This window comes from Micropterus salmoides, unplaced genomic scaffold, assembly GCF_014851395.1.
Source record: "Micropterus salmoides isolate LMB-PRFRI ecotype aquatic unplaced genomic scaffold, ASM1485139v1 Ms_hic_scaffold_7, whole genome shotgun sequence".
Classification (NCBI taxonomy): domain Eukaryota; kingdom Metazoa; phylum Chordata; class Actinopteri; order Centrarchiformes; family Centrarchidae; genus Micropterus; species Micropterus salmoides.
Window position 1 is genome coordinate 22,716,580 of NW_024044459.1, and position 21,081 is coordinate 22,737,660.

At 39.7% G+C, this 21,081-nt stretch overlaps 1 protein-coding gene across 4 annotated transcripts in view; it reads left to right on the forward strand.

The window, feature by feature from the left end:
• The first annotated feature begins 3,531 nt into the window (after positions 1–3,531).
• ntrk2a (neurotrophic tyrosine kinase, receptor, type 2a) overlaps positions 3,532–21,081 on the forward strand; it is a 108,976-nt gene continuing 91,426 nt past the window's right edge. For 2 of the 4 annotated variants that reach the window (XM_038704116.1, XM_038704117.1), the window contains exons 1-12: positions 3,532–4,252; positions 7,182–7,256; positions 9,609–9,680; positions 10,174–10,242; positions 11,078–11,226; positions 18,324–18,457; positions 18,799–18,931; positions 19,188–19,259; positions 19,440–19,667; positions 20,158–20,184; positions 20,373–20,381; positions 20,687–20,698. In XM_038704116.1, coding sequence (XP_038560044.1) covers positions 3,996–4,252; positions 7,182–7,256; positions 9,609–9,680; positions 10,174–10,242; positions 11,078–11,226; positions 18,324–18,457; positions 18,799–18,931; positions 19,188–19,259; positions 19,440–19,667; positions 20,158–20,184; positions 20,373–20,381; positions 20,687–20,698 — 1,237 coding nt within the window. In that variant the 5' untranslated portion in view covers positions 3,532–3,995. The remainder of the gene's footprint in view (positions 4,253–7,181; positions 7,257–9,608; positions 9,681–10,173; positions 10,243–11,077; positions 11,227–18,323; positions 18,458–18,798; positions 18,932–19,187; positions 19,260–19,439; positions 19,668–20,157; positions 20,185–20,372; positions 20,382–20,686; positions 20,699–21,081) is intronic. The other 2 variants (XM_038704119.1, XM_038704118.1) reach the window with 2 other exon arrangements.

Sequence of the window (21,081 nt, forward strand, 5' to 3'; positions counted from 1 at the left end):
TATTTAATCAAAAAGCCAGAGTAATGAGGTGGTTGGGGTGGACTGGGCCAGAAACCAGACTTTCAGCCAGGGGACCGACGTTCATTTCTTGTGTGAAAAAAAAGTCAACATTGAATGTTTTTCTGTAAGTTACGTTGGTTATGTAAGTTGCATAATTTACAGAAGTAACGTTACTTTATTTACTTACTTTATTTAGTAACTTTACGTTGCTTTCATTTTCAGGTTCAAAATCTTATTTAGGGGTTGTACCAGAACAGGTTTACATGGTTGAATTTTCAAAAAATACCATATTTTTCTCATACTGCATATTGATGCAGCTCCTCTTTTCACCCTATGTGTTGTACGCTCCGCTCTTGAGCGACAGAGTGATGCATCTTACTTGTACAAAATATTTGCTGGGAGTTGCACATGCGCAGTTCCCGGGTAAGGACTATACTAGCCAATCAGAAGCAGAGAAGGGCGGGTCGTAAGAAACAAGGTGGTGTGAGCCAAATCAAAGCCGCTTCAGACTGCGACCGTAACCTAGCAGAAGTCCACAACCACACAACATCATTGTTCCACATCTTACCATAAACCACAACAAAAATCACCATATTTCAACTCAATTTTACATAAAAATTGGCCGAACAATTTGAACATTTGCTCAGTAGCTTTCACATCAGGTGTAACATTAGCATTATAGTTATAACTTTAGCTGTGTTGTTGTTGTTGTTAGCTGTCCTTGAACAGTCTGTGAAGTTACATTGCCATGTTTATTTTAAATATAATTCACAACCAATAAAGGATACTTACAGGTTGTGATTGTGAATCTCCAGGCCCAAACGGAGTCGGAGTTGCTATGTCTTTTAGGACTAAACGTTGAACTGTTGCTGGTGTTCTGATGATCTATGCTGCCTTGCCGAAAAATGCTACCATAGCGCAAATCGATAGACTGGACTCTACTCGGCCCTGCACCGTTTTCCATTGCAGATAGTACCCAGAGATAGTACGTAGCTTGTCGTCATAGCGACGCCACACACAACTGCCACAACGTAATATTCAATGCGACACACACACCAGCGATCCACACAGCTTCTCTTTTTTAAGTTAAAACCTTTCAACATTCCTCAGAATGTAAAGACAGATAAGCGGTATGAAAACCTTCCAGCTGTGTTTTTCTCTGCCGTTGTTGCTGCAGCGGTCTGTGTGACGGTGGGAGCAGAGGGCTCTGTGAGCGGGCGGCTGGCCGGCCTCACACGCTCCTCCCGCGGGTTGGCACAGGCTTCCCCCGCAGCCACTTGCGGAACTCCTCAACTCCGTTCTGCCATCACTTCTTGTAAAACTGTCAATATCCGAAATCTACACAGCTGATTTCTCACCTTAAAACTTCTCAGAAGTGGATTTAGTGATGAAATTCCATACGAAAACTGTAAAATATTAAACTTTCTGTTACTGGCCTCTGTCTGGTGCAGGCAATGATGATGCATTGAATAGTGAATATTCTCTCTGACCAATCAGCAGTCTGTCCTGTTTTCAAGTTTCATTTTAGTATCCCTCAGCTCGCTTGGAACATCGATGGAGGTGAGGTGATACGAAAAAATTTACCTGGAAGCAGGTACAGGTACAACATTTCTACAATGGAAAACCAAACATAGGCGAGTGGAGCCAAAGGGCCTCCGCTCAGACTAGCTTGGTTTGAGGGTGTGCCTGACCCCGCTAGCCGCTTGGCAAGCTTTATGACGCTTTCATTGTGATGTCATAAGTAAAGGAAGTGAAGGGCTGGACTACAAACAAGCTGTTTTCAAGCAGTTCAGAGCAGAGTTTTCTGTGGGAGATGGGAACTCCCTTTGGGCTGGACTTTGTATTTTTTCACTTTGCAAACCTGTTACATGCACAAAAAAGATATATAACTCAATAAAGGAGAGGGGAAAAGCCAAAAACCATAATACCACCTCTTTAAGTTACGTAAGTTAACTGACATAAATAAAGCAGTTATTTTAACCCAAACCATGATCTTTTCCTAAATCTAACCAAGTGCTGTTTCCTAAAAATGACCAAGAACTGTTGGTGTCTAAACTTAACAAAACTGCGACACTTCACAGCATTTACAACATGCCGTTTCAAAATTGTGATGTTTTTCAACGTTAACAAGTAGGCCTACTTCTATTGATGTTTAATATTTGTTATTGCTAACGTGATCGGACGACCATGGAAAGTAACCCAGGGCATTAAAAACAATGCCAAGGGGTCTTGACCAAGCTTCCATGTGCAACAAGTTGGGAGTGAGAATGTGTTACACGGTAATACCATCCACAAATACAATGTGACACACAGCTCTATATCCCAATCACTAAGACCTCGGAAATTTTTGGGTATCTTTTGAGAAAATTTAAGTAGTCTATTGTATTTCAGCCATAGATTTGGAGAAACTCATCCATGCTCTTATTTCCTCACTCACTATCTCAGTCAGAAATCAATTCAACAATTAGTCCAAAATGCTGCAGCTCGACTTTTAACTCATTGCAAAAATTGTGACCATATCACCCCAGTGTTAGCCAGTGTATATCCTTACATCTCTGAGCTTTTATCCCCTTAAGCTAGTACAACAGACTGAGACCCCCTCATAGGGCAAGGTCTAGGCTAAATTCCAAGGTGGACAGGGCCTTTGCTGTCAGGGCCCCTACACTCAACAATCAGCAATCTATCAGAGGAGATTAGGCTTGCAGAGTTTGTTCCCCTGTGATGCCAATTTTTATTCAACTTGTTTATGTTTTACATTGATTGTAAAGCCACTTTGTTAGCTTTATTGAAAAGGGCTAGAAATGTGGAATTTAAGTGGCCTCCCAAATTCAAAAATAGGGCCTCCTTCAGCTACAGCCTTGTTTTTCATTGATTAACTTTATATAGGTCTACTTAAAAAACGCCCAGCATAACAACCAGATGATAATGATGATTATAATGAGGATAGGGTGATCAGGTTGTGATGAAAATGATTATGGCAATTAGAGTCTGTAAATTGATAGCCCCTTATATCTAATTTACGCATAATTTGAAGCCAGCTAGCAGATAAATTAAATAACCTCTTCAACGCAGAAGCCTTTTCCACCTCTCCTCTGTCTTTATCTCTTTCAGTCACACAAGGACGTTCACACCTCCTTCTCAACTCAAGCCTATCAAGACTGTCAGAGACCATACACTCCGGGAGGCACTGTAACCCCTGACGACCCAAAAAATTCAAACAGATGAGAATAACCACAAAACACGAATTCACGCAGCCGTGTCGAAAGCATTTTACGCTTTGCTGAGGTGCGCGTGAGCAAGTAACCCCTTCTGTTCTGCACCTGATCCCCCCAAACCCCGACCTTGCTGCAAGCAGAGAAAGGAGCATTTCCCCAAGGGGGATCAATAAGATATCACGTTATACATGATCTGCTTTAATGCTGGTACCCGTCCTCTTCCTCTTCTGCTCTCCCTCATCACAGCCTTCACCCCTGCGAGTCGCGGGGCAACAGCGGTGCGCACCGGCTCCCCCATCCGGACATTTATTCTCTATCCACCCACCAGCCAACCACCACCACCACCACTCTGTCGAGAATCATCCACACACAGAGAACATTGTGTCGAGGAGGTTCCGGTCGGTGCTTGTCAGCTGAGAGAGAGAGAGAGGGAGAGAGAGGGAGGAAGAGAGAGAGAGATCCTCCTTGGCAGACACCCGTCAGTGTGGCAGTGTGATTTTGAGTGAGTGACTGGCTGACTGACGGGAGATTCTGGAAGAAACACACAGGAAAGGATCGGCACACATTCTCCTGTTTTCTCTCCCCCCCCTCCCCCCCTTTGCTGTCTTGTCTGTTGTCACTCACGGCTGATGATTTTCTATCCCGCTTGTATTCACCTCAGCATCGGATTTTACTTTATTTCTCCTCTCATTGATTGGCTGAAGCGGGGCTGATCCCAGCCAACCTGGGCCGGGCCGTGGGGCTATTCAGCGAGCCTTATAGCTGAAGTTGGCACCCGACATGAGCGCCTTGAGACCCTGGAGCGGGGCTCTCTCCTCGCCGGGGAGAGGGTCTGGGTCGTGGCGGTGCTGGTGGTGGTGGTGGGTTGTGGCAGTCGGGGTATCAGTGGGCTCGGGAGATCCGTGGATGTCCGCGGAGGCATGCCCGCCGCCTTGCTCCTGCAGCAGCACCAGGATCTCCTGCGTGGAACCGGAGAAGGGTATAAATGCTTTCCCGCTCCTGCAGAGCGAGGCGGAGATGGAGAACATCACGGACATGTGAGTGTCTCTCTTAAGCATCAGCTTTACAGAAGGATGATGTCGGATAAGTTCTCTTTAAATCTTCATAGGCTATTTATCACGCTTTTATCAAGGTTGCTGTATTTTCCAACACTTTCCAAATAAAGGAATGTCACCCCTCCACTGCCAGTTGTGTTAGGGGCTGACGGTCCGCAAGAAAAGAGACAGAACCGGTGAAGGTCTATTTTTCGCTACGAATCTTAATGTCATGCCTGAATGTACGGCTAATTCACATATTTGCCATTTCGGATAGGCTAGACATGTAAGTCCTGTTAATTTTTCTTTGGCGCTGGTTCTGCTCAGACACGCATCATGTGTAACCTAACGTTAAATTGCGTAACAGACTAATTTCCATCATGGGGCACATCAGTCCTTTAACACCAGCGTGGAAAAAGTCCATTTAAAAATGAAAGCAGTTGAGGCTGATGGACTTTATTCTGACAATCAGACAAACCCCAGTCTGTGCCGGCGCGTGCACGTGTGTACGTGGATGCCCTTATGCTTGTGTGTGTGTGTGTGTGTGTGTGTGTGTGTGTGGACGGGGACACGCACACACCAGACACGACTGTCCAAATATTAGCACAGACACTTCCCAAGATGGCTTATATGAGTGTATTGAAATGAACCACAAAAGCGGAGAAAAATCGACTTTAAAAGGGAAAAAGAGCGACATTTTTCCAGTCAGAGTCAACATTTTTGCTTGTATTTGATGACCGGACCCTCCTTTTCAGGAAGCTGGGAGATTTTTTCCCCAATTCAAGATGACACAAAATCTCAGCCTGAATTTAAAATGTAACCTACTGCACCCCATTCACACAGTCATTTCATAGACGGTCATTCGACCTAGAAATAAATTGAGACATGTCTAATCGAGAGCAATTAAAAGAGGAGATTAAAATGTTTCATTGCTGCAATATCTTTTCTTGGCAGAGATAAACGGCCTTGTTGATAACGACTTGTCAGAGATGAACTTGGAGAAGCCTTGGACTCAGCAATCTGGTGAAAAGCATTCACTGAGTGCTTCGCTAATGTAAACAGACAAATTACTGATGACCATGCAGCGACTAATTTACGAACGACCTTGCCAAAAACAAAAGAGATGGGTTATCCTGTCCCCTGTCTTTGTTAAGAGGTTAAAAAAATCCTGAATTTGTGACATCTGCACTGAGAATACACACTTTGACATAATATAATGGGCTTTCAATGTCAGTGTGAATTCCTACATGGGTGTAAAAACTGAAATGCAGGTCCTATACTGATGCTTACTTTTTCTGCCATATGTGAAATGTTTAGTATGAAAGCTGAGTCAAACTAATCAGATTTAGTTCCCATCTGATAAGAAAATATCATCCATTAGAGTTGAGGAGGTGGGTGTACCAAATGACTGGATGATACAGAAAAGAGCTAAAAAGGCAAAATCTTTTTAACTAATAACCTTAATATTGACAATAAAGTTGTCAATTTTTGTTGTTTAAAGAATATAGATGTTATTTTATAGGTAATTATTCATGGAATAAAGATGGAAAAGACAACATTTAACCTATTAAAAAATCTCTACCTCTGTATAACAATACTGATATATTGCCTGTAGGCAATAATAGCAGATTTAGGCTAATGGACACATGTGGGTGTAGTAACTCCAAGCTTAACTCTTCCCTGCACACTAGACAAACATGCAGTGAAGGGTTAATCAAATATGATTAAAACAAACCCGGATGAATATATGTGCATACTCGTAGTATTTGACTATGCTGTTATTATTCAGCACTCTTACCTGAACTGTCTGCTTTTGACTTTATAGCTGATTTACAGATACTTATCATCTGACGTTGACGTGTTATTGGTGATTTATTGTAGATTACGAATAAGACTGGTGCCCTGAAAAACATTTTGGCAGAACTGAATTTTAGTCATGTGTCATTGTTGTCAGGTTATTTTACTCTTGAGTGAAAGTAAATTTTTTGAAACAGTGTTGAACATGCTGCTTTTCACAGAGTGGCTTCCATCTATTATCAATCAATACCACTGAAAATGTGACATTCTGGTTCAGCATCTTTAATTATTGAAAGGCACATATCAGATTTTATTCCTATTTTTCTACAGTATTTTTTCCCAGGTATTTTGACTTTTTTCGATAGTGATGGCAGAGAGCTGACAGAAAATGAGGGCAAACTTGGGACGTTACGGCTACATGGTGTATGGTGTGGTACAGCATCTTAGACTCCTTTAGGCCACCAGGACGCCCCTATAAAATATGTTTAATGGTTAAGTGTCATCTTTTCAATGCTCACTGATCAATCGTTTGACTTTTTATTTTGGCATAGATTCAGAGGCGAGAGATGTAAAATATAATGTATCATGTTGTATTTGAGATAATTAGCAACAAAAAACAATCCCAGACTCAAGACCCTTCACTACTACAGCCATGTAATGATCTTGGAAATCAGTAAATCTAATTACACATGTTTTTTCCTTCATGAAAAGCATTATTTAATGAGCTTGTGATTTAGCCACACAATACGTGCAACAGTGAGACTGAAGGTTTCTGTAGGACAAAAAGCTCTGCTGTGACTGTTACAGCATGTTCCCTCTATAGATTGAACTCACTTCCCTCTGACGTCTGATCCGAAAGCTGTGGTATTTGAAATACATATGTTTTTCAGAACCTGTTCACACAGTTATACTCATTCACTCAAGAGAGATGCCCACAATCATCTCCTGTAAACGAATCAAGTGCCAGCAAATACCAGCTCCGCCCTGCGTGCCATTTATCAGCTGTAGTCCTTCAGGAGTTCATTTTTTAATTATATAGGCTTATTATGTTCCTTTGTCTTGTTGAAATGTTTGTGTTTATGCTTCCCTCTGTTAACAAATGAGCCTTCTGACACGCACTTGTATCTCCTGACAGTTACATCGCCAACCAGAGCAGCTTCTCCTCCATCAACGACAAAGACCTGCAACACTACAAGAATCTCAGGAACCTGTAAGTCTATATATGGCTCGTACAACCAGCACTTTGGCCCAACAATATGGCACATATTCAGAGCTACTGTCAATAGACAAAGTTGCTACAAAAATGATTACACAGAGTGTTTTATTTCATATATTCTTATATTCTGTTAACCACATCATCTGTTGCGCAAAATGTTCCAGTAATGTACACAATGTTCAATCTTAGGGCCCAAATATAGGCAGCCTTTTAAAGCGGTTTCAACAGTATTTCTACACTTATTTGGCTTATTATAGTCGACTATATGACAAGTATGGATTTATTTGCCTTTATTGATAATTCTCTTTCTTTGCTTAAGGAGATGTATTGTCCACATCTGTTGCTTTAAAATCATGCTGTGTTTATGGCAGTCTCAGGGTGTAGTTACTGTGGTTTGCTATGATACGTGTCTCATTTTATTTCTTGATCTAAAACAGAATTGTCTACCAAGCAGCACTTTTTTGCAACATAAAAACTGTTAAGTAGACACTAACTAATTTTCCAGCCAATATCCAACTTGGTAGACATATTAGTACAAAGCGAGTAATGCACTGGAAGTGTTTTATGCTTTTAATTGTGCTTGGACCCAGTGGGAACGAAACTCTAAGGCAGGCAGGATGAGTGTTTAAGCCACAATCAAGAACAGCCGTCCCATGTGTGTGAGCATTACTTTACACACAATTACATTAGGTAAATTAGGTCTTGATACCAATAGGATGATACTATTTCAAAGTTTTAATATTTTTACATTACAGTAATCGTTAAGTGTCATGTCTTTTAAATGGTGAAATCAAAATCATGTCAGATGAGATCAACCAGTCACAGAACATCTGTTAAAAGTAGGGTATGTGAATCTGGAGAAATTTTGTTGATATTTGTACTCGACAGCCAAACAAAAACACCCCTCCCTTCAGTGCTCTTTCAGAAGCTCCACCTTTCAAGTAGAAACAGGACAACCTCTGCATTTCTCTTCATGCCTTTCAATTCTTGGAAGTCTCTCCGCTGCTCTTCGCCCTCACCTGGTCATATAACTTCTTTTTCAGTCTTGGTTCTTCTCACCCTGTCCGCTTTGGCATGGTCCGAGCCACTTTGATTGTTTCCCATTTACAGAGCCACGGCTGTGTACAAACACCAGATTTTTTTTCAGCACACCGACAGAACAGATTGCTAGCGGACCTAGAGCTTTCTCCAGAATCGCACCTTTAAACCAACTTTTCATATCAGATAATGATGTTGTCTTACAGCCTCCCCTCAGCTGATGAAGGGCACATGCTCTCTGCACCTGGTGTGTGCAGTATGTTGGAATATTAAAGGCACCTCAATCTGTTGAATCAATGAAAAGAGGTTCTTCTGTTATGTTTACATATAAAAAGATAACAGGCTCTGGCCGTGCACCGTGGCAGACTTGTCTGAACAGCGGCTCACTAAAGATATTTCTCACTAGTAGTGGGTCATTTTACCTGGATTAATGAGGAGAAATTCTTTATTTTGTATGATTAATTTTATCTTTATTTTATATTAACTTAATTTCTTTGTGTTAACAGATTACAGTGTGATATCTATGAAGCTCAGTGCAAATTATTCCTGTAAGGAAAGAAGGTTTGCTCATGTTTGTACTAATTAATTTATCAGATTGTCTGATGACAAATCAACTACAGTGCAGAGCGTTACGTTCATCAGAATTTAGTGAAAAGTCAGAGGTGTCTGTGTGCACAGTCATTACCATTAGCTATAAACAGGGAGTTTTACTGGTCACTCTGAAGAGAAAATACTCAGTGGTGTTCATTTCTGACTGTAATGTAATGGTATTTTTTGGTGTTTTATGTGTTCATGAGAAAAAAAATAACAAATAACTTTGCTATGTCTCTGTCAGTTTCTTTCTCTTATTGTACACACACAACATAGACCTGCACTAAAGTTGCTAATAAATAAAATATCTCCCAATGTTGATATTCAGATGCTACATAAGAAATGACAATAATATATGTGCCTTACAAATCTTAAATGTCCATCCTTATAGTTTTGGCTTGTGTAACTTAACCTATGTGGTGCACCACTTTCTAAAAATATGTGTTTTATAAAGCATTTATAAGTTGTCACATATGCATTAAATGTTAATAAAAATATATTAATGCTTTGTAGGTTAATAAAAAAGCATTATGCTGGTAAGTTTCCTCCTTTAGCATGAATTATTAGAAACTGGTACCAAATATATTTTCTCAGACTTTAAGGAGCTCATCAAGAACGTGAATCCATTTTTTGCTGTTGCTAATGTTGCAGTTGTTGTTGGTAATTGTGTTGTTATGTTCATGATGACAATGACAATGGTGCTTGTTTTTGTGTCAGGACGGTGACCAACAGCAGGCTTACATATGTATCAAAGCTGGCCTTTGAAAACAACATCAAGTTACAGTACCTGTAAGTGAAAACTCATGCTATCTATTCCTTGCTTTCTGTTGACATGACAGCAACTGTAAAGATGTGTTGATTAGTTTGACTCAGCTGAGGGAAAAACAGTTAAAATGTATAGCTATGTTTTAGTTTTATAAATTTGTTGTATTATTTATTGCTGAAATTGATGAACACACAATTGATATCATAATGTAAAGAAGATTTATTTGTTACATTGTCAATAGAAAATTAACCAAAAATATGAAAAACAAAGCCTCTGAGAGATTGATGGGGTGCAGTTCAGTTTCAGACTGAACCGGATTTGTAATTGATCTTGGGATCTTGTCAACATAATTAAAGTTTGATACTTATTATGCTGATGAAATGTACCGCTTAGGGTTAATTGTCACAATCCTTAGAGGAGAAACTTTTAATGATAAAAATAATGTGGCCTTTCAGTTGCTATAAGGTCAAGTTAATATTAACAATCTCATTCTCTGATGTTCACCTTAATTTCCAGGAATCTGAAAGATAACAACCTGTCGTCACTATCCTGGAGGATATTCAGACACCTCAACATCTCTTATCTGTGAGTTCAGTCCAGCCTTTTCTATCAGTCTGTCCATCTGCATCTCCGTCTGTCTGTTCCTGGCTCTCTCTCTGGTTTATCTCCCAGTTATCATCACAGGCTGTAGATAAACATATACCCACTGAATCTATGGTGTTACATATATATTTCTGGTGTGATATTTAAAAGCTTGGTTTACGGCAAATTGGGGATTTCCTGAAGCCAGAAAATTCTTATTTTTTTGTATTTTGATTAAGGCAACAGGGCGGAGACTAGCTGAAGTGGGGTCGACAAGCAACAATAAACCACCAGGGCTCAGTGTCATTGGCTATGACACCTAACAATAAAGGCAAACATGCCCCCCAAACATAGATTTTACTCAGTCTCCCATTACTGTAATAAACCAAATAAATAATTTTAAAATTGTACCGAGAGATGTTGATTCACGAAAATTATGTAGAAAAACATACACACTTTATATTTCTAGAGAGAGAATATTGAGATTTTTTCCAATGGTTCAATGCAGTTTAATACTGTTCAATAGATTGCACTGTTGGTTGCCTGACATCCTCCCAGTGATGATAAATTCCAGGAACTGCTCCTGGCTTAAATGGATTAAACTAAAGAAAAAAAATATATATATACATTTTGTATACATGTATACAACATGTAAATCTGTCCAACTCTCAGCAAGAAAGCAAACAAGCATATTTGTGTTGAATGTTGAACCATTTCTTTAAGGCACTGTGGTAGTTGAAGACACTTTAGCTACTGCTTTTTTTCAGCTACTCTCTCACGCTCTACTACTCACTTTTCTTGACGGTTCTTGACTGTGTGTGTGTGTGTGTGTGTGTAGGATCCTGTCAGGGAACCCTCTGCACTGCTCCTGTGAGAACATGTGGATCAAGCTGTGGTTAGAAAAGGAAGCAGACACTCAGGAGCTGCACTGCATTGAGGATGGAGGAGGACGCAAGCAGCTGTCCAAGCTGGAACTACCTAACTGTGGTGAGGATACACACACACACACACACACACACAGTAAGGAGGTGGAAAACTAACACTAAGCACTCGGAGCAGAGTGCTTAGTGTTGAAGCACCTGGAGGAAAACAGTAACCATAATGGTTTCTTCTGCAAAGAGGTGATTGTGTGTGTACTCATGTGTTCTGCATGTGTCTGACACTTCTGTTTTTATGTAAGTGCATGGTTGTGTGTGTGTGTTTGCATAAATGTGTATTTGTTTAAGTGCAGGACATACTATACTGTATGCGTGTTAAAATGTGTCATTCCAGTGGTTTGTGAGGGAGGAACTCGAGAAAGTGAAGTTTGTTGCTAAAAAGAGTGAATAAAATTCATGCACTAACCACAGCCACTGCAGTAATCATTTTTCTCATATGATGCAAACATTAGTTGCCAAATGAAGGGGAGCAACATGAGTGTGAGGTGTTTGTTTGTGACATGTACAGTCATCTGAGACATTTACATGTAGGTGTAGAAAGGTCACTGTACAGAACTTTATAGAAGCAGAAAGATATTATACTGAGAGGGAACATTTGTGTGACTCATCACACAGATAACATCGGTGAGTTTCAAAGATGCTGAGTAGAGAAAATTCACTGCATGTATCAAAGTAAAATGAAGTGTTATGAAGACCATCTGCACTATGTCCTATAGCACTGGTGACCTGCTGTAACCACAGCAGATTTCATTTCCTTTTTCTCTGAATCATCATGTTTCAGTCATCTAGGAAGAAATTCTTTCCGGATTCATGGAAAGCTGCACTAAAATTAACAACTGCAAACAGCAATCCTAACACTTTTATTAGCAATAAAAGACATTTTCTAGAAAGGTAATTGTCAAAATTGAGTGAGAAAATGTTAAACAGTATTCCCATTAGGAAGTATGTATCTACAAACCATATAATACTTTGAAACCTGAAATTCTATACTTGCAACAATGCATATTCACAAAACAAGTGTAATGTCAAGCTAGCCAGCAAGCCTGATGTCACTCTTAGATAGATCTGTCTGCCACAGACAACAAACCTTTTATGCAGTTGCTTATGGGAGTGTTTTCCAAGCTTAAATGTATAAATGTCAGCAGTTAATAGAAGCTTTATTCTTTCCCTCTTCTTCTTAGTTTTTCATGAATCTCTATTTTGGACTCTCTTCTTTTTAGAAACAGGGTCAGATTACAGCTTGACCTCCATCTGAAAGTCTGAGCTTGACCTGTTCCAATTCTCAGAAGAAAAATCTGCCCAAACTCAGTCTGGATTTGTAGGTTTTTGTGAGCATATATCTGGCCAACATTCAGTAATAATTTAAAGCTTGAGCTTGACCGAAGTAAAGAAATGAAACGCAGATTGCTGCAGCCTTTGGGGCAATAAGTCTAGTCAGATCCAGTTTGTAACTGTAAAGTGAGAACATAAAGAAATCTTCATATCTGATTTGAATTTATACAATGCACAGTAATAGCAGTCAGAAAAGCTTCTTTAGGCCTCTATTTTCCCCTAAAAAAACAGAACATGAATCTCAAAGTATTTTGTCTTCTCTCATGTTGACAGAGCAAATGATCGGATCAAAAATAGCTCAGGGCAGTTGGGACACACAGGACGCAAACAATAAGTTAACAATGTCATTGATAACTCCTATTGATCCGTCCCCTTTGTCTCCCCTCCATTAGCAGAGGTTATTTTTGGCATTAGCACAGTTACAGCAGGGTCCCTGGAGAGGTGGGCAGGGGACCCCCTTGCAGAGTGACATATGAGGAGGAGGACATGGTGGAGCATGGGTTCTGAATACTGCCCCAGGGCTAACAGTGATACGCCAAAAGACCCCTTGCTCTGGTGAACTGCTGGCCTTTTGCTCTCTCTGCCGTTATTTCTCGCTATCTTGTGCCTCTCCCTCTCTCTCAGCCTGTCTTTCCTCCTCTTTGTTACTCATTTTCCATCTCTCTGTCTGTCTACTTGCATGCGTGACTGGCCCGTCCTTCTGTCTGTCTGAACATTTCTGAGTGACATATGAGGAAGGCACAAAGCAGAGGAAGTGCCCAACGATGCCCTCGGGCTGACACTGATCTCTCTGGCCACCCGCATATGTCTGCTCTCTGTTCCTCTCTGTGGACTGTTTACAGCTGAAGCTCCACTCGAAAAGGCTGGCAAACTGTTCCCTCTGCTGACCTATACAAAACTTAACAAAAATGACTGTGGTGGCATGCATGTGCAAAGTGAAAATAAGTCAACTGTGTCTCTCAGCAAAACTGTTGGGGTTGAAACAGCTGCACGTATTAAAAGAGTCCCACTCAGTTGTTTGTTAATAGGATGATGAATGAAACCTTATAAAACCTATAAACTCTCTACTCTTGTTAAATTCCCCTTTACAACTCTTCCTTAAATTGCAAAATTACTTTAATGCTTGTTAATGGGAAAATCAGGAATTGTAAGCTTTTTCTACCATTATGCACATTACACCTTAAGTTTCTGTGAAATCTGCTGTCTGCTTAATGATCCAAATGTTTACATGTTAATAACTGAAAACAGCTGTCCTGAGAAATGACGCTTTCTCCCCCATGTGCTGTGGAAATTGCAGCAGGTAGATCACCAGACCTCTGAAGGTCACATCTGTCTCTCGCTACGTCTGTCCATTTGTTTGGCTGGAATGTCTATGAGGTTTTATTTCTGTTTGTTGTCCCCTTTTCTGTCTTTCTTCTTTCTGTCTAACTTCCATCTCCCAGGCTTGTGTGTGAAGATGCTTTACTGTGTAACTATAAGCTTAGATGCTGTCTCTGCCTGTGACAGGCATTTCTATATCTCTCTGTTCCTTCCCTTTGTCTAGTGCACTCTTACACTTGTGCATGTGAAACACAGACGCAGCACGCAAGCACAGACTCAAGCAGTAAATGGCAGTACAGACCAAAAGGACCAGATTGCTCCTGTGTCTGTGGGCAGTAGATGTGAAATTCCTACAGTCGTAGGCAGGAAGACAACTCACTTGCTTGTTAGATAACAAGGAATTAAACAACAAGACACAAAAGCAGTAATCTAAACTTAAAATCAACACAGAAGTTAGAAAGTGCAAAGAAAGTCACAGTGCAGACTGACAGAAACAGATTTGGATGGTGTTCGTGTCCTGAAGCCCTGATGTTTTATGAGGTTGTTAAGTCTTTTAAAAGGTAATGGACATTATGTTTAGTGCTATCCCACCTGCATTCCTTTTTAGGCCATGCTGCTGTCACTTGTGGATTCAAGAGGGTTTTAATTTATAACCATTAATGATGTTTCCCTTACTTTAAATAAGTTTTTTAGTTGCCTATTGTTAACTATATCTTAACCTAATAAAAAATAAATACAGTATTTCTCTAACCCTAGCCACAATGAGACATAAAAAAAGGTTATATCTAAACGTAATATGAGTTTTGCAGAATCGTCCAATATCTATGTTCTTGTCTGGCGATAGGGTTGAGCTGGTCAGACACCAAAATAGCTAAATAACTAGCTAAATACAAGAAATTCACTTCAAACCAAGTGGAAACAGGATAAATGTGTTAAGGATAAGTAGTCAGTTAGTTAAGATAAATGCAGCTTGAAAATGCAGCACAAATGATCTGATGTCAGAGCAGGCCAGCTGACAACTTGACTAACAACAGTTTTAGGCAGAAAATAAATAATCTATTTATCTAATCTAACAGATCCTGGGTTTTGAAGCTGCTCAGCCAGTCCCTGCCTCCCATTCTCCCCACTATTTGTCTGCATTCTCTGAGCAGAAATCATTTTGTGAATGTTATAATGCATTAACAGTCTTCTCTGTGCTTGAATGACAGAAACATATAGAGGCAAACTCAGGGATGGTTGCTATCCAGCACATTTCCTTCTCTCCCTTTTGTATCTTTTATCAGAAATCTCTCTCTCGCTGGCTTCTGCCTCTCCTCAGAAATCACATCTCTGTGGCGGAAAGGCTGGAACCTCACATGATAAATGCGAACACTTCTCTAAACACCAATGTGGACGTGCCTATTGTGGCCCATAACAAGAGCTGACAACAATGACACCTCCAACAATGAAGTATGCTGTGGTGTATTGTGCAGAGGATTCAATCCAGGGAGCAGTGGATGTTTTCCTTTTAAATATGAGCTGTGAGCAGCTATTCAGCTTCACATCACCGGGGCAAATCCCTGATGCTGTGCTCGTAATTCACAGCCCATTCATAGTACATGCTCCTGGTGAATGAAGGCAATCTGGGTTCAAGGATGTCAAGAACTGGCATATAGTCAGTGCTGATGTAAAGTATTCTTAACACATTCATTCTTCTGGGTTTGACAGGGTGAGGATGTCATGTTAGAATTTCCTTTACCTGTAAAAATCATTGTTTACAGAAAAGGTCCTTTTGTGACACTGATATCTCAGAAGTGACAGCTGGTAATACAACATAAGAGAAAAAAAGAGTGAAAATGCTAAAAAGCTGTTTGTCAGATTAACAGTATTTTTATATTTTCTTTGGAATTCAAAATAAGCACCTCTACATGTGTAGATTAGAGTGGATCCGGTTTCAGGACATAGTTTACGTGCCGTTTAATCTAAAACAAAAAACAACCGTCTCACATTTGCACACAAGTGCATTATTCCAATTATTTATTCTGGCAATGTAAGATTTATGTAAAACAAGGACACAGATAGCATTTACTTTGTCTGAGTGAATGTATGAAGATTTTTCCACATGGAATTTGAAAAAAAAGACTGGGTTGGCCTGTCAGTACAAATCTAGTGTAATATTGTAATCCGTGTGATTTCATCTACAGCACTATTAGAATTTATTGCCATGTTGGCTCAAAATTCAATTCGCTCTTTGGAAATAGTTTGGCGAAACAATTCCAACTCAAGGTCTACTGACAGTTTCAAGCATTTTTTCAGATTTCTTCAGGTGCTACGGATGAAATCAAAACAGCTACTGAGCATGCACGTCAACAAATCCAACTGAGCAAATTCTTTATGGTGGTGACGACTGTGTGATTATGGTTGAAGGGTAGTAAGTGGACCTTGGGATTGTTTTGTCAAAAAGAAAATTAATTTGCCCAAACGGACATTTGCACAGATCTTACTGAAGTAAAAGTACTAATATTCCATTACAATAGATGTCCTGCCTTTAAACACTAATATATTAGAAAATATATGTAAGTATTATCAGCAACATTTACTTAAAGTATTAAAAGCAAAAGTACTCATTGAGCAGCAAAATGTTCTCTGTCAGTGTTTTTCTGATGTTTCTGGATTAATATTCCTGCTGCATTAATGTGCATGTTGCATTTTACTGCTATAGATTTTTTAAGGTTGAACTAATGTTAACTCCTTTACTCCTAATCTGCAGCACTGCATCATATTCTATTGAGCTCAGAAAAAAAAGCTTTCAGATTTGAGACAAGGCATTTTCCAGCTTGTCCAAGTTTTTTATACAAGTTATTTAGTTTAAGAAGTAGGATGGTATGATAATGTCTACCCATAAAGGAACACCTAATCCTTCAGTGTATCAAAAACATTCAAAATCAAAATCACCCAAATTGGAGACAAGTGTTTGTGATTTCTGTCTTTTCTGTTTGTGTGGAGACAAGTGACAAGAAATCTTTATAAAAAATGGTAATCTGAAAAGTAACTAGAGTAACTAGTAACTCAAGCTGTAAGACAAATGTACTAGAGTATAAAGTTGCATAAAAGTAAAGTACAAGTGCCTTGAATTTGTAAAAAAGTACAGATTAATGTGCTTAGTTACAGTCAACTAGTGGCAATAGCAAACTACTGTGTTGTTGACTTGCCCTCTGCAGATGCCTGACTGCCAGTGTTTACCATATGTTTACAACTGGCTGCAGGTGGGCTATAGCATGGAGCAAACACTAAAGCACATACCCTAATAGTGAAATCTTTCCACGTAATGACTCATGTGTTGTCACAGACACAGGCTGGTGGTCCAACATGCTAATTACAGTAAATTCCTCCTTATTCGTACTTGTTGATTCCGGGCAGCTAAGGGATTACAATCACATTGAATGTCATGGATGGTTTGACTACCAAAGTGGTGCTCGTAAATAAACATGGAAATGATTTTCTGTGTATTGACAGGTCACGGCAGCTGCACTCGCATCAAAACCCCGGGAGGTTTCCAGAAATTTTATTCTGATTTGTGGGTTCTTCGGAGTGTAGCTTTGTGTGTGTGTGTGTGTGTGTCTGTATTGGCAGTAGAAAGCTGATTTACTGAGAGCCTGTTAAGATATGTGGTTCTGATATGGCATCTGGCCTGCCACTACTGAAATGACTGTTTTTTTTGTGCGTCTCACGGAGATTGAGTGGGTTGCAGTAGTGATAAGTGGGTTGCCCTGGTGATAAGCATTCTGCCAACGGACAGAAGAGGTGGACGAGGGGGAGAGAATTGGAGTGGAGAGGGTTCGATAAGAAATCTGTCCAGTTTTATCTGCAGAAGCTGTCGACACCCATTTCTTCTATGCTCTTCTCTCTGTGTTCTTGTCTCATCTTCTCTTCTTTTGGTTCTCGTCTCCTTCTTTTATTTTTCTTCTCTTCTCTTCTTTCTTTACCAGGGATGCTTTTGGAAAAAAGACTCTGAGTCTGATTGGTCATACTCCTGGTCACCTCTTGGTCAGCACTGTACACACACGAGCGCACACACAAACACAGAGTCACCAGTGTCTTTGCTTTGACAGAGGCTTCAGACTGTGTCCAATCAATTTAATACTTGGGCTGCTGAGGACATGCACTGGTAATCAGTGTAACCATCACTGTGTTTGAACTCTGTCTCTTTGACTGTTTGATTGGGGTGAGTGTGCTTAAATGAAAGCAAAAGACACACAGAGAGAGAGAGTAAATTCGAGGTCTTTCTTTCTGTGTCTTTCTTTTCACTCTGTGGTAGCGGGTGTGTGTTTGCCTGCTCTTCCACTCTTACTGTCGAGGTTGTTACGTGCGTTGTGTTTTAACTGAAAAGACAAGAGTCGGCCATGAATCCTAAGTTTGCTTCCTTCCTTTTTTGCTCTCCCCTCCTCTTTTCTCTCCATCTCTATGCCCTCCTCCTCCTGATTCTCCTCCTTCCCACTCCCTGCTTGTATGTAGGCCTTCCAACGGCAAATTTGAACCCATCTAAAGTAACATTAATGGAGGGGGAAAACTTGGCGCTGTCCTGTACGAGCTCTGGGGTGCCCTCTCCTGAGCTGATATGGAAAATGGCGTTGGTAACCGCCTATGTGGTAAGGTCACACACACACACACACGGAAACACACACGGAAACACAAACTGAGATATGTTTGGAGTATTTTATATTAAATTACATGTGAAGTTTTTCTGTTTTCAAAACTGAAATAATAGTTGATTAATTGATTTAAGTCATTTTTCAAGTGAAAATGCCAAATATTTGCTGGTTTTGGGTCCTTTCTTTGTCATTAAATGATCGTAAAAGGAATATCTTAACACAACATCACAACAGACTTTTGGTCAAAGATGATAATCCTAGGATCAAAAGTTGTGTGGTATCATGAGATAAGCAATCCGAATCTTCATGCTGATATATCGCTGTGTTGACTCACTCAGATCGAGGCTTCAGCCCAGAGTTCGGTGCTGCGGCTGTCCAACCTCTCGTCGATGGACCACAACAGCAAGATCAGCTGCATAGCCGAGAACATTGTTGGAGAGAACGAGTCTGCGCTGCTGCTGGATATACTTTGTATGTTTGCCCTCTGGCAGGCAGCTCTAATTCAGTACACATTATTGTGTCAAAGAGTTTGTCAGTGTAGTATAGACTTTAAAACGGAGAATTAAAAGCTAGAGAAGACTGATGTTCCTCTGGCCTTTTAATCAGTGTTTTTGCATACTTCACTAGTTTTACCTCTGAATTGCTCTTTGGCCTTATCTTGATTTCTGTCTTTTCTGTTTGCATCACACCCTGCTATTAAACTCTCTATTCTCTCTACGACTCTCAGTTCCTCCCAAAATCACCAAGCTGAGTGATGCAATCCCAGACCATCACTGGTGCATCCCCTTCAGCGTGTCAGGTATATATTTTATACTTTGCTGCTCCAGCATGAGGCACTTTCCCAAAATCTTGAATAGTGTAACAGTAAATATTAAATACAGCAATGACAAGGTAGACAAAGAATATAGACTGATAATTAAATAAAATGAAACCAATATAAATCAAAGTCTCTTGTGGATGTGTTTATAACCTTTTCCAGGAAACCCAGAGCCAAACCTACAATGGTATCTGGATGGTGAAGAGGTGATGGAGGGGGTTTACATCACAACCATGATCCATGACATCACAGAGAGAGAGTATCACGGCTGTCTGCAGCTCGACAACCCCACGCACCTCAACAACGGGCGCTACACGCTGGTGGCTACAAACCAATTTGGAAGAGACCAGAAAGAGGTGGAGGCTCACTTCATGCGCAAACCCTGGGATGGTGAGGAGTAACACTGCACACTGTTTAATTTTCTGTTATTACATCATTACGATATATCTAACAGATTAACATATTACTGTGCTGACAAGATAGTTGTTTTTAAAATTAAGCTATAGCTAAAATCCGTTGTTTATGTAATTGTTCAAAAAACCCAACATATTTTCAACTCATCAAATGTGATGATTGCTGTTTCTTTGTTCTTTATGTCATATTAAAGTGAGTAGTTTTGGATTTTGGACTGTTTGTTGAACAATATAAACAATCTCAAAATGTCACAATGTCAATTAATCACGCTACTTTGTCATAATGTTTTAATCAAGTGTATTTGCACATTGAAATAAAGCCGCTAAAACTTTAATTCCAACATTTCTACCCCACTGTTGTACATCAGTTAACATAATCTAAAACAGCTTTAATCCAGTGTTCACAAAATATTTGAAAGGAAATATTTAATTCAATTAATTCTTTTTGGTGTTGTCCAAATGTGCAGGCTCTGAGAAGGACCCTTTCTATTATGGTGAGTGGAATATAAATTCAGAACTACAAATGTTTTTTTATCAAATGTGAAATCTAGATCCACAGTGTGTTCATAGTCAGTGTTTTTAGATCAATGTTTTTTCTGTTTAACATTTCTTCATTTTCATCCTCATCCATTAACAGAAATTACATTTTATAAATCTTTCTCTTTCTCTTTTTTCTCTCAAGTTGCTGAGGGTGCGTTACATACCTACAAATCCTTACAGCTAGGGTTTGGGGTTGTTTGTTATGTCTTTTTTCAAACTGATGTTGTTATTATTATTTTTTACTGATGTTGTGCATGTTAAATATATGTTGTTTGTTGGTTTGTGTATTGTGTTTGTGTAATGATTTTTTAAACAATTTGAGAGGCATGACTGACACCGTTATTTGTGAAGTGCATGTCAAAGAATTTACAATCGAATTATATTGATATGTTTGGAATCTAATTTGTCTTTGTTGTCTCTTTCGCCCTCTCTCTCCAACACCCCTCCCTCCTGCAGATCTAACCACAGGTAGTGCCATGCCTTTTATTTGTTAAGCTCCTCTCCTGTAACTATTGCCACACCTAACCAGCTAGCAAAAATAACACATACAGAGTTTACAATAAGATCATTGGCATATTTGCCACCTGAAATTTGTGGTAATTTTTTAAGAAGGCTTCTTATTTCAAGACAGTGACCATTGATTGCACCAGCTGATATAATTACTGTTAATTCATCTAACGTTATGTCTTTTAGTTTGTTGAAAGCGCTGACTTTTTAATGACTCATTTTAAAATGAGAACACAGTTAAAAGTCTTTAATATGCACTTGTTGGCGACATACATGATATCATGCTAAAACACTGAGGCTAAAGTTGCATGTCCCAAGCAAAAAGCATTCCTCACCAGTTCATG